General features: G+C 36.4%; 1 protein-coding gene and 1 pseudogene across 3 annotated transcripts in view; one reads left to right on the forward strand and one right to left on the reverse strand.

Moving 5' to 3' along the window:
* Smarca1 (SWI/SNF related, matrix associated, actin dependent regulator of chromatin, subfamily a, member 1) overlaps nucleotides 1–14,291 on the forward strand; it is a 95,156-nt gene that overhangs the window by 25,300 nt on the left and 55,565 nt on the right. For all 3 annotated transcript variants that reach the window (XM_023718827.1, XM_023718826.1, XM_012515427.2), the window contains exons 10-16: nucleotides 4,846–4,955; nucleotides 6,331–6,557; nucleotides 7,475–7,596; nucleotides 10,062–10,097; nucleotides 10,999–11,151; nucleotides 12,506–12,638; nucleotides 13,885–14,033. In XM_023718827.1, the coding sequence (XP_023574595.1) occupies nucleotides 4,846–4,955; nucleotides 6,331–6,557; nucleotides 7,475–7,596; nucleotides 10,062–10,097; nucleotides 10,999–11,151; nucleotides 12,506–12,638; nucleotides 13,885–14,033 (930 nt within the window). The remainder of the gene's footprint in view (nucleotides 1–4,845; nucleotides 4,956–6,330; nucleotides 6,558–7,474; nucleotides 7,597–10,061; nucleotides 10,098–10,998; nucleotides 11,152–12,505; nucleotides 12,639–13,884; nucleotides 14,034–14,291) is intronic.
* On the reverse strand, nucleotides 899–4,496 carry LOC105742631 (annotated as a pseudogene).

Below are 14,291 nucleotides of genomic sequence, written 5' to 3' on the forward strand. Positions count from 1 at the left end.
GTTGTCTAATCACTGTTTCATTGCTGGTACAGAGTGCAGCACATCAACAAGTGAAAGGAGGAGTGATACATTTTGGCTCACATTTTAGAGGTTTGAGTGCATGTTCAGTGTGCTAAAGCACAGAAAGTACATGTGTAAGGGTCTGAGTGGAGGCAAGCCACTCACCTCATGGCAGCTGGGAAGCAGAGAGGCAAGGGAGGAGCTGGGAAAGGAGATGCACTATTGCGGGTCATGTCCACAGTGACCCATCTCTTCTGACCAGCCCCTACCTCTAAACAGCAAGTCAGCTCTGATGCCTTGATAACCCAGTCACCCTCCAAACACAGGAGGCTTTGATGTCCATTTTATTTTTAAAATTTATTTTTTATTAATGCATGCTTGCAGTAATAATGATTATGTTTCTCAAGGAGAGTTGGTACATGCTCATAACGCATCTTAATTATTTAGGCATCCTCCTTTCCTCTCCTTCCATCTCTTGGTTCCCTTCCTTTCTGAAAAAGAGCTATCTCCCTATTTCCTACTAGCTAGTTTTCATTTTACTCTCCATTTATATTTTGAGTTTCTTATATAAGGGAATTATGTGGCATTTAAGCTTGTGTGTTTTTATTTCATTTAACATTATGATCTTGAGGTGCATCCATTTTCCTATAAATGACTCAAGTTTATGTTTTATGACAGAATAGTGCTCCATTGTGTATAAATAACTAGATTTTCATTATCTATTAATCTGTCAATGAACATATGGGCACTTCCAAGATTTAGCTATTACAAATTATGCTGCTATAAACATGAATATGTATATAACCTCTCTCTCTCTCTCTCTCTCTTTCTGGTGGAACCGGGGATTGAACTCAGGCCCTTGTGCTTGCCAGGGAAGTGCTTCATCTCCCCGGCCCCATATCTATCTCTTTAGGCAGTATTTATGTATTTTTTGAGGTTCTGGGGATCATACCCAGGCCTTGGGCATGCAAGGCAAAAGCTCTACCACTGAGGAACCATCCCTAGGAAATATGTATGGATTAGAGAAGCAGTATGGTTTAAGTCATGGGGGGCAGGGGAGGGATTTCTAAGTGAAATCTTCAATGCTCTGTGCCTGCATAAGCAGTCTTCCTGGGCTGTCATGCGACACACGTTCAGAAAATGGCAGCATTGACGTGATCTGAGAGTGGAGTCATTGGCCGGCTGATACCAAATCCAAACCACCTTGCAATGAACCAAAATATTATCCTTCTTTATTATTTTTTTTAAAAGGAAACTTGTTCTTTTAAAGTTAGGAGCATCAGAACAACACCTTTTACCTGAAGCTGCTTCTTGGATGTCTCTCAAAATTCTCTACCCTTTTGAACTACAGCATTCTCAGGAGTTGCTCCACTCTTGAGGTCCAAGATACAAAACCAAAAAAGTAAACCTAGATTTTCTTCTGTATTCCTACTACCTTTCCAGTATACTAAGTCACTCTACATAGTAAGTTAACAGCAATCCATGGCACAGAAATCTTCATGTTGTGTAAAGGAAAGCTTCCAAAAAGAATTATAGTGCTGTTAAAACAGTAGCAAAAAATTTTTTGCAGGGAAGTATTTGAAATTTAAAAATGGTATGCTTATAGGCAAAGATGAAAAAGACTTGAAGGGCTACAAAAATTTCTTTGTAAAGGAAACAAATTCATTTCAGGAGTTACTGATGATCAGTGGGATTTGTCTTTAGTGAGTGAACTACCTGCTGTCTGAGGATTTCTTCTTGCTAATGTATTAAAAGGTTTTGAATTTCTTGACTTTCTTGCTTTTCTGGTAGTTGAATCCACCTCTACCTCCTTTTTGTGCTTGGATTCACCACTTCACCTGGAGATCAGGAAAAGTAGGCACCTTAAGACCAAATGACAGAGCCACCTGGGGTAAATTTAGATTATTCACAGCAAAGTTCTGCCTCAGAGAGTGGGAATCATTTGCTCATGTGCATGACTTTATGCTCCCTGTGTTGATTTATGAAGAAAGTAGCTCTTTTCAATCAATTTCTCTTTTTAAAAAAATATATTTGGTATAGGGTCTTACTATGCAGCTTGGACTCATAGTGTTCCTCCTGTTTTCAGTCTCCCCAGCACTGGGATTGCAAGCATGGCACCCAGGGGCAGGGTTGGTGTGGTATATGGTGCCAGGGATTGAACCCTGTCCCTTCACTTGCCTGAGCAGGTGCTTAGTCTGCTGAGCTATCTTACCAGCTCTTTCAATCAATTTTTCAAGCAGAGATTGAATGTCAGAAATTTTAGTTCAGAAAAAGTCATATTCACTTAATGGAACCTTGGATTGCTTCAAGTAATGAAGGCAACCCAAATCTTCTGGGTGTGAAATGAGCAAGGCATGCCCTCTTCAGTTTAGGCCTCTGGCGGTTCTATCCACACTGTGAATTCATCTGTAGGGTCATCTGGAGGTTCATACTGAATGCAGTTGACTTCAGGAATAGCCAACCCTCTTGATGCCATGGCTGTATACAACAACATCTCGGAATCTGTAGTGCAGAACTGGAAGATTGTCATTTTCTGCTTCTTTTGCTTGTGCTTTCCAGGAATGGCCAAGGCTGGCAAATTAGCAACTTATACCAGTACTTCACAGACTCCCAGGCTGAAAACAACTCCATAAGTTTCTTCTTTCTAAATTTTATTATTTTATTATTATTATTATTTTTTTGGGTACCAGGGATCAAACTCAGGACCTTGAGCTTGCCAGGCAGGAGCTTAAACCACTGAGCCATCTCTCTGGTTCCATCAGTTTCTTCTTTTGGTTTCTCTTAAGGAATGTAAAGAGCAGAAGGAATCTTTTCAGAGGGACATGTCACTTTTGAAAGACCATCCACTGTAGCAGTGGTTTTGTCATCCACACCAATGTACAATGGCTCTTTTGTTTTTTAAAGAAATTCTTGATTGGTCCTCTACTTTTTGAGTTTGCATGGTAGAAAAGAGCACAGTCTGTCTGCATACTGGCAGAAGATTAATAATTTGCTTTAATTCTTCAAGCCCAGTATCCAAGATAGGGTCTGCCCCATCAATAACTAGACAATGTAGGGGTTTGTACATAAACCTGTGGTATTTTGCATACTGCATGTATGGTCTAGGAGGCAACTGGTGTGGCCTCAGTGATATTGATCCTATTAGTGAGATTCTGTGCTTCAGCAGATCTGTCATGTCCACCCATGATCAGCCTGTTTGTGTGAGTGAGTCATCGGCTCCTTAAGAACACCAAACCTATGCATATGCAGTTCCCTAGTAGGTGACAGAATAAGGGCCCTTGTTAAAGTTCCTGGACATGAACTTTAACTTAACAATGAGTTCAACCACAGGGATGAGAAATGCCTGTTTTTGCAGCTGTTAACAAATCCTTGCCTTCTGGAAGTGGTCTGATGCTTTTGTGTTGAATTTCAGTCACATTTGGGAAACCCGTTTCCTTTATTGACTTCAGAGTGTTTTCATTGACGAGATCAGTTAGAGAAGCAAAAGAGGTATCCTCAAAAGCTTCTGTCAGTCCCAGGGACAGGTCAGGCACTTTGCTGTCACCTTCCTCATCATGTGGCTTCCCTATACCTTTTTTGTTTGTCCAGGAGTTAGTGTTTTCCTCACTTCTTGCTTTTTTCATAGCAGGCTCAGCAGCATTCACAACTTTTCTTTTTCATTTTTGGTTCTGAGTCAGGAGACTTGCTGATTCTCCATTGAGTCCCCTGGTAGATTTCTGGGGAGACTTTTGGATGTTGACATTTTCTACTCTTTCTTTTCTTTTATTTAGAAACAAATATCAATGAGACAGTTTCAAAGCTGATTAATAGGACATTTTCAATAATTAATACCTTGTACATTGTTATCTTCCCAGCAATTATCCATAGTACAAGAAGCAGATATGATATCCTGTCCAAATACTATTAGTATAAATCTTTCTTCTCATTGATTTAAGTGAAAGTAGCTGTGTATTTATCCTAACTACTCTGTATATACAAATGCAAAATGGTTCTTCCTTTGTATCCACCCCTCTTTTTTTTGTTTAGTCCTGTCAGAGATGGGTATTCTATTGGCATCTAAATACTATATAGGTGCTTGAATTCAGCTTTGGGCTCCTGTACAGTTTAAGCTTTTTTTTTTTTTTGCGGAACCGGGGATTGAACTCAGACCCTTGCGCTTGCCAGGGAAGCACTTATTCTACTGAGCCATCTCCCCAGCCCCCCAGTTTGAGCTTCTGACAAGCTTGCATTCACAGAATGCTTTAGAGATTTCTTAACATTCCCAGCTTTCCCTGTTTTTTCAGTCACATCTCCATTTTAAGTTTAGGATGACCCCACATTTATAGGCTGTTTCAGGGATTTTTAAACGTTTCTTCCATCTCTTCTGTTTTTTGGGGCACATTGCCACTTTGAGCATCTAACAGGCTCACATTTGAGGCTCCCTGTAGCTTTAGGTTCCGCTGTTGCAATTTGTGGTTCCATTTATCGATCTTCTTGTGCAGGAATTTCAGGCAAGTGTATTATGCCTTCACTAATGCACCAGGTTCTCGCTATGTTTTTACTGTATTTTGTGCCATCAGATCATAAATGTCTAATTTAGGTCCTCTATTTTTTTTTTTTTAGCTGCTGGGATTGAACTGGGTCTTCCGAATGCTAAGTATGTGGTTTTCCCCTGAGCTACAACCCCAGGCCATTGTTCTGATTTTCTAATGGCCGTTTACTTAGTGCTTCTTTACCAAGAAAGTTGGCAACTGGTTTTAGTTACCTGATTGTGCAATGGGAAGTGTGTCACAGTGTGGTTAATGAAATATGTAGTCTGTAATATTAACTGTGTTACATGTTTTTACAAGAGCTATTACATTTTAGGTTTTAAAACCATTTTTGTTACGTCGTATAAAAACTGATGTGGAGAAAAGTCTGCCTCCTAAAAAGGAAATAAAGATTTACTTGGGACTGAGTAAGATGCAAAGAGAATGGTGAGCTATTTTGTTTCTATTTCCATTTATTTGTGTTTGTATGTAAGAATTTACTAAAAGTTGACTTTGTATTTGTTTAGTTGTACCTTTAATTCAAAAATTATACCTTATATATCAATGGTAAGTTATACAGTTCAAATACAATAGAAAGTATCTTAATAGACCACTGAGAAATCGTAAAGGTTTTGTAGTCTATAGTTCTGTATTTGAACCCCATGCCTTCTCATAGCTATTTAGTCTGGGCAAGTACATAACCTGTTTCCTTTCTGTAAAATGGGGATGGTAATAGTAATTGATTTATGAGAATGATGTTAGGATTAAAGGGGGTAACGCAACTGGTACACTTGTTAGTTCTGGTTGCTTTTTCCATCAGTGAAAAGAGTTATAGCTATAATGTTACTGATGATATAAAAGTATTAGTGATTGTGGATAACAAAAATAGAAGGTTGAATGGTTCGATAAATATAAGCAAAGTAGAAGTTGAGAAGGGTAGTCACAGAGTCATAAATAGAACATGTTATCAATATAACTGTCCTGCTAAAAGAGGCAAACTATTGCTTGCGTAAATAGAATTAGATTGTAGTGATAAAACATAATGCTTATTTCATTATAAAATGAGTCTGGACATTGAGTATATTGTTTGGAATCATATATGAAGTTAAACTTTGCTTAGTCCCTTTCTATGACCCTGAGTAAATTTAACTTCTTTTACCTGCCTGAATTTCCATCTATAAAATGAGGATGGTACTAGTATAGACTTTAGGAGTTGTGAAGTGTCAGGGGGGTGATTCATACAAATCCCTTGATCTAGTATCTGGTGCTTACACTCAATATGTGTTGGTTCTTCCTATAATTACATTATGTTATCAATCAGTTATATTTGTAGATCTCTTTTTGCGTGAATGAAGTATTAGAAAGAAAATATGACCTGTAAAATAAGAATAACAAATTGAGATTATTTTTAGCTCAAATCTGTTTTTATGTTGGGTACCAACTTTCCTTAAATTTTGTAGCTATTGAAAAATTGTCAGACATAATTCTCTTAGTCATTATCCGCCAGTGGTAGTTGCTAATAATGGATAAATCAGGGGCAAACAGGTGTATAAATAACATACAAGTTAAAATGTTACAATCTTTGTTAGTATCTTGGTTTTCAGATTTAGTCTCAAATCAAAAAATTTTTGATCCCTGGGATTGAAGCCAGGGCCTCACACATGCTATACATGGGTTTTATCACTGAACTGTACCTATAGTCTTCAAGTTAGATTCCATTTTGTATCTTTCAACAGGAATCTAATCTGATTGCTGAGGTAAAATTTCCTTGTGGTGTGAGCCATTATAATAGCTAATCATTAACTACAGCTTAAAATTTTAGGTATACAAAAATCCTGATGAAAGATATTGATATTTTAAACTCTGCTGGGAAGATGGACAAGATGAGACTCTTAAACATTCTGATGCAGCTTCGAAAGTGTTGTAATCATCCTTATTTGTTTGATGGTGCTGAACCTGGCCCCCCTTATACCACAGATGAGCACATTGTCAGCAACAGTGGTAAAATGGTAGTTTTAGATAAGCTATTGTCAAGACTCAAAGAACAGGGTGAGTAATGAATTTTTAATTAGCATGGAATAAATTCATGTTATTTATTTTTGTGTAACTAAAAACTTCCACATTCATTCATTCACCTATTAGAAGACATTGTTGAGTACTTGCCATTTGCTAGGAATTGTACTATAGACTGGGTGTTCAGAGATGAATAAGACAACAGTCCCTGCCTTGGAGAAGCCTACAGTGTAGTAAGGAGGAAGTTGCTGTTCATTGTGATGAGTGCTATGAGAAATTGGGAGTTGGGAAAGTCTTCACAGAGATGTTTGAGGTGAGCAATGGGGCATGTGCACATGAATGAGCCAGTAGAAAAAGAAGAGACAGGGTTTTTTAGGGCAGTGCAACAGGTGTGCAAGAAAGGAATGCAGGGGGTTGATTAGAGTATGTGGGTTAGAGAGACAGTTGGTGAATGTGGGATGATGGAAGGCCTAATTGTGCAGGGTCTTTTAAACTATTCTTTCAGGAGTTTTAGACTTTTATTTTCAAGACAGAAGAAAAGACTTGTTAGTGGACAGTGACTTATCCAGAGCTGTTAGGTTAGGAGGCCAACCTTCAACCTGGTGGCACCATGGGGCTCTACTGGAGAGGAGAGACTGGAACCAGGAGACTAGTAGGGTAACTATTGCAGTAGTCCAGTGAGAGATGATGTGGACCCATCACTTATCCTTAGAACAAAGGATAAGTAAAGGCACTCGTTAAGGCATTTCCAAGTGTGTGGAACATTTTTGAAGACCTTAAAATCGCATAACTAGATGCATAATTTTGTGTAGCATCCTTTCATGATATATGTGTGTTTGTGTTTAGTGGAGTGTTGATGGGCTACATATTGATGTACAGTAATTTTGTGTTTTAAATTTCAAGTCAGTTTTACACCAGGTGCATAATTTGCTTTTCTTGGTGAAATGTTGTAGGTTCAAGGGTTCTCATTTTCAGCCAGATGACTCGCTTGCTAGACATCTTGGAAGATTATTGTATGTGGCGTGGTTATGAGTACTGTCGACTGGACGGACAAACTCCCCATGAGGAAAGAGAGGTGAGGAATACAAAATAAAACAAAATTCAGAAATTAGAGTTCAGTTAAGCATTGGTTTTCATTAGGTAGTTTTGAACTGTTCATTAGCTAATGCGCGTTGAATTTCTCGCTGCCGCCTCTGCAGTCTTCATTTTGGCTTCTATCCCACTAACTCTTTACAAAGCATTCTTTCCAAGATCTTTGAAGACCTCCTCACTTAAAGGGTACTGTATCATTCCATTCTTAGCTCTTCTAACCACTGCTATCTCTGTCCCTAAATATTTCCCAGCTCTCAGACTGACCTGATTCTATGTTTTTGTTTTTGGATTTGACTCTTCCTATAGAGCCTTGCCATTTGGGCTGTTGAATAGCTGAGATTTTACTGACTTGTGAGCAATCCTTAAGCCTCATGGAATGTAGTAGTGATTTGTAAAAGGAATAACCTTGGTTTTAAAAGGCTTTTATAACAAGTTAAATATGACAACATAGGTATGGTGCTTGTGATGAATTATGGATGTCAGGATACTAAAGGTTGGTATATAAGAGTGAATCATTCAGCCACTTAGTATTCAGTTTTATCCTTACATCTGGAAATTCTTACAGGGTTTGAGATTATTCTTAATAAATTTCATGGGTCTGCATTTTATGCCCTTTAAAACACTGTTTTGTGAAAGCTCTTCTAATTTACCTTGTTTTCTGTGATCTTTCAGGGCTCTGTCTTTGACTTCCATTTTAAGTCTGTACTTATGCTCTTGGAAAAAAAGTCATGACTTTAGGGCATATTGGAAAATGGACTGAATTTGCTTTCAGAAGACCTGAATTTTAGCACTGAAACTAATTTACATTGCATGCAAGCCATTTAATTCTCTTGAGTTTCTGTTTCTTTCAGTGTATTATAAGGATGAACACTTAGCTTTCTTATTTCTGACAGTTATAAGCACCAGCAAATACAATAGGTCCAAACACAGTTTTAGACTACGTAGTACAGTGTGTGACACAGCCATGAAACTGCATAGGTTTGTCTTGGCTTCAGGATCCCTTTTTGTGTTGCAGGATTCTCTACCTGCATCCCTCTCTTTCCATAGCTGTGACAGCCAGTCTGTGTCTTGTGTGCTTTGTTTTTGAAATCTGGTTGTAGCAAGACTTGGGTCCTTTTCATATTAAGGTATTTCTGTTATCTATAGTAGGGAAATGGTTATGATGGCATTTACACAGAAAGGAACATTTCAAAACATGCATTACTTTCTGCTGTATGTTTTTTTAAACTCATGTCTTTGAGATGTTGATTTGAAGATTTACCAGGCTTTTGCTAATTTGTTCCTAAGGATTAGTTTCTCCGAATCTACTTTATACATGAACTCTCTAGTACCATTCAAGATGAGCCTTTTTTCTAGAACAAAGAGGATACTAAGGCAGAATGGTTGTGACTGTATTTTTGACTACTGTCTGCTCATTGACCATTTGGATCTAAATTCTGAAACCTGAAATGAATTTCTCACCTCAGACTTTGAACTACATGTATTGAATTTAAATTTAGCAAAATCAAAGCTGTCTGTTTTTTTCTTGGAAATGCCCTGCTTTTCCATGATGTTGTCCATACCATCATTTTATCTATTTTTCCAACAAGAAGGGGAAAACCACATTTGATAATTCACTCTGATTTTGTGCAAGTGGTAATGGAATAATTTTTATCGATTCTTAGATTTGTTCTTTACCTATTGGTACAGCAAAATTCAGGTAGCTCAGTCTCTGGTCATCCTCTGACATAACTGGCCCCTTCAATTTTATTGGGAAAGGAACTAATATTTCTCAAGCAACTACTGTAAGCTAGGTAACATAAAGTTTCAGTTGAATTCTCCCAGTAGTTGGGTGAAGTACTGTTATAACTTTCTACACAAGAAAGTATGTTTCAGAAAGGATACCTGTTTTCCCAGTACTATAGATGTAAGGAATGGTAGCGTGATGATTCACACCCTGAATTTTGCTATTTCCTCTGCACAAGATGCCTCTCACTACACTATGCTGCTTTCTATACTGCCCCTTTGATGCGCTCTATTGACTGTGGCAGTGGGGTCACATTCTGTGCCTACAGCTTTCACTGTGCCAGTCTACTCTGAGATAACTTCCTACATTCTGTGTTTATATGAGTATTATTGAAGTACTGAAGAAAATTTGGAAAATGAAATAGTTCTGACTAATCATTTATGAATGCATAAAATACATAGACATAATTGATATAATATTTATTATAAAATGCAGTATCTTGATGCTTTTTATTCAAAATGATATTGTACTTTTCTTTGTCAGTAAAAAATCATTGTAAAATTAATTAGAGAATAATATTTCATACTATAGGTGTACTATACATAAGTTATCCCCTTAGCATTGATTAGTTAGGTTATTTCCAATTTTTCACTATGATAAATACTGTACAGTGAAAATCCTTACACATAAATTTTTGTGCTCATCTCTGATTATTTCCTTAGGATAAATTCCTAGAAGTGGAATTACTGGGTCAAAGGGTATGAACATTTTTAAGGCTCTTGATGCATATTGCCAAATTGCTTTCCAGAAAATTTGTACCAATTTAAACTCCCAGCAGCAATGTATGAGAGTGCCGGTCACACCACCCCCTCGTCAACATTGAGTATTATCATTTTTTTTAATTTTCAAAAATTGGTATTATGTTGTTATAGTTTGCATTTAATTGTGAGATTGAACATTACTCTTGTGTGTTTTGTCTGTATTTGTTCTGTGAATTGTTCTATTTTGGGGGAATCATTTTGCTATTGGAGTCTTATTTACCTAATTAATTTGTGTGAGATCATTATATAATGGTTATTAACATATCATTAACATATCATCTTTATGATTTTTACTAAATACCCCTGGCATTGGCTGTTTGATTTGCCTCATATTGACTTGTATGTCTGTGTCATCATAGTAATAAAAGCCTTATCTTCTTACGGTGCCCTTTATTACTGATTCCCATCTTAAACTTTGTTCTCTCTTGGTTGATCATCTGAGCCATACCTGCTTTTTCAATCTTTCATAAACTAATGGGAATGAAGTTGGGATTTCTGCTGTTTTGCTCTTCAGATACATTTCCACTCTATTAATTAGGACATTTTCACTATAATTATTTTAAAAGAATATACGTTAATTACTTGCTTAGCTAAATTTATCTGCTTTACTCTGTCTCTATATAAGCTTTTCAAGATCTTAATATAGTGTATTATCTATAACCATTCATAGAGTATAATATATGGAAATATGCATAAATATTTTTGAAGATTAATGAATATTCTAAAGAATTATTAGAAATAATATAAGATAGGTAAAGATTTTCTGTATGCATGTTAAAACATTTTTAAGACTCTGGTAACTTTTTTTCTCATTTTTGTTCCTTTATGAATTAAAAAGGAAGCAATAGAGGCCTTTAATGTTCCCAATAGTAGCAAATTCATCTTTATGCTGAGTACCAGGGCTGGAGGTCTTGGAATTAACTTGGCAAGTGCTGATGTGGTCATCCTATATGATTCAGACTGGAATCCACAGGTTGATCTACAAGCTATGGTTAGTAATCTTTAATGATGTCAGCAATTTATCATAGCTCAGACTGCTGTTGTTATTTTATAGCAAAAAGGTAACTTGTGATTAAAATAGAACAATTTTGGGGAGGTTTGTAGAGGTTAGGGTAGGTTAGCCTATAAAATCAAGTCACTGAGCTAACTGAAAAGAAAAAGAACCAATAAGAACAAACATACCTCAAATGTTGGGTATTACACGAAATAGAAATGGTAGGTTTTTTCCTGTTCCTGAAGCTTGGAGAGCATACTAACCTTTTGCAGTAAAGAAATGCAATTTTGGAGGCAAAATGATGCAAAATTGCTGTGCATCTGAAATTCCAAGAGAAAATTGGGACGACTGACTATCTTTTTTGGAAACGTTGAAAGGTCATATACCAGTGCGGTATAATTTAGGAGTTATTCCTTTTATAATAGAAAATTTAAAAATATTCACCTTTAGAATATTTTCAAATAATAATTATCACTACTTTAGCATGATTTCAGACTGTTATATATAACTAAGAGTAAGCTCCAGTAAGTTACAGTTGTACTGAGGTAAAAAACCTAGCGGTGATAGTTCCTCATTTCCTTAAAAAATAATAAGTCTTTCAGAACTTATTACTAGTTGGAGTTCAGACTTTTAATCTGTGAATAGATTATTACATTCCCTTTTAATGTACTTTATTGAAACTTCATTAGGTTCTAGCACTCTATATTTAGTACAAGGTTTGTTTTGAACCCTGTTTCTTTTGTGTTTTTCCTCTCTATTGCCCTCCTCCCTTCATCTCTTTGCTCTGTGAGTTCCCATGTTTTAAAATCACTATTCTTAGTTTGCCAGAAGTTGCTGCCTGTCACCTTTGCCGGTTATAAACCATAGGATTATTCTAGACCATTACATAGTAAGGATATATTTATATTCCATTAATTTTTACAACCTTGTGCTACATAACCCTGAATTACCTTGGTGAGCAAAAAGAAATGCTTGATAATGAGATAAGGCAGACTTTGTGCCACCATAGCAACCTTTGCCATCTACTTTATTCCTTGCTTATAAAGCTCCTTGCTAGACTGGAAGATGTTTGTATTTAGTGGCATAAAGTTACTTAGTAACTCAATACAGAATTTTTTTGCTGCTTCTTGTCCTCATCCTAAATGAGCTTTGCCTTTTGTTCTGGAAGTTTGTTAGTAGTGGTACTATATAATATTTTCAGATTTCTTTGTTCCCAGGAGTCTGTGGACATGCTTAACATTTATCACTCTCCTTTCAAAAGTTGTAGGTTTAGTGAGATGAATAAATTTTACATTTTAAAATTTTACAGCATATATATCTGCAGTCTAAATTTTAGAACTCTTTCTATTAGGATCGAGCACATCGTATTGGCCAGAAGAAGCCAGTACGTGTATTCCGTCTCATCACTGACAATACCATTGAAGAAAGGATTGTAGAAAGAGCTGAGATAAAACTGAGACTTGATTCAATTGTCATACAACAAGGTATTTACATGTATAGCCTTAATTAGGTGGATTTTGTAAAAACAAATTTCTTTAAAGGAGAACACTTGTAATAAGGGCTGGCCAAAATTTATAAATTTATACAAAAAGTTGGTTATATAATGTGACTTGGCATCTTCCTAATTGAAAGGCGTGCACTCAGTATATGGAATACTTGGGCATAACTAGCTTGTAGTGGAATGCTTCTGGCCTCCTTTTGAAGTACCTGATATTATTTAGCAGTAAGGTGTGTGGCTGTGCAATATTTTATTTTTTTTATATTAGTGGAGGGTCTACAGGGTCTTACTACACAGATCAGACTCTTAGTGATCCTCCTGTTTTCAGCCTCTTAAGTGCTGGGATTGCAAGCATGCACCACCACGCCCAATCTGAATTGCTGTCTCAGCACGCCCTGAGGGCTGGGCTGGCATGGCATGCCAGGGATCAAACCCCAGCCACGGTGCTCTACTTAAGCAGGTGCTTTAGTCTGCTGAGCTATCTGGCCGTCCCTCTTTCTTGGATTTTAACTGAGGGAAATTCATGGTGGAAAAGCAATTATGACAGAAAAAACACTTGTAGGGCTGTCATTAAACAATATTAGCTCACTGATGTTTTCTTAATGAAACTGCTTTACGTATGGTTCAGTGTGATAGTGTCTGATTAGAACTATTACGATATGCTTTCTTAAAAGAGTCCAGTAGTCCATAATAGTATTGGGTCTTCCGCTTGACTGGCAATGTCAGAAATTGTTGACCTGAGTCCCCCACAGCTCAACATAACAGCATGGCTTTACCTCTTATATTTCTTTTTTATACTTTTCTGCTGGATGGAAGACCCAATATTATTATGGGCTACTGGACTCTTTTAGAATATTTTGCTGAGTTTACACACCTATAATATTCAAATAATGGAACTTAACAAAAAAAGGTGATACAGATGAATGTCCATTTTGTATCTGTGTATTCAAAGTGGTTAGGATAGATATATAGTTACATTTTCTTAATGAATACAGTGATTTGTTCTAATGGTGTTTGTAAATAGAATATCATGTCCGCAACTTGTACAGCAATTAACCACTAGGAAGAGAGTATGCAATGTGTCAATTATTGAAATTGTCCTACCAATTAGATTTGAAACTCTCTCATTGCTATTTGTTTCTCAATAAAAATTATGAAAAAAAGAATAAAAAAGATATGCTCTCTTTGAAATAAAACTGATTGAATATATGCAATTTTATTTTTATTATTAGGAAGACTCATTGACCAACAGTCTAACAAGCTGGCAAAAGAGGAAATGTTACAAATGATACGTCATGGAGCCACCCATGTTTTTGCTTCTAAAGAAAGTGAACTGACAGATGAAGATATTACAACGATTCTGGAAAGAGGGGAAAAGAAGGTTAGTTAGAATAGCATTTTGTTTTCTTGGTGGATTGCATCAAAAAATCATATATTTCAGCATACTTCCTGTGTTTGTATTGTTTTCAACTACATTTCAAATAAGTCATGCTGTAAGAACCTTTAGATGGATTTCATGTGATACATTGTGTTTTAACTTTTATTTTGATGAGAAAGACTAAACAACGGAATTTAAAATGAACTGCTTGCAAACCTCATACATATTGAAAATAGTGCTTTTTGAAAATATATTTATTTT

The sequence above is a fragment of the Octodon degus genome, unplaced genomic scaffold, assembly GCF_000260255.1.
Source record: "Octodon degus isolate 3935 unplaced genomic scaffold, OctDeg1.0 scaffold00063, whole genome shotgun sequence".
NCBI classification, from domain to species: Eukaryota; Metazoa; Chordata; class Mammalia; order Rodentia; family Octodontidae; genus Octodon; species Octodon degus.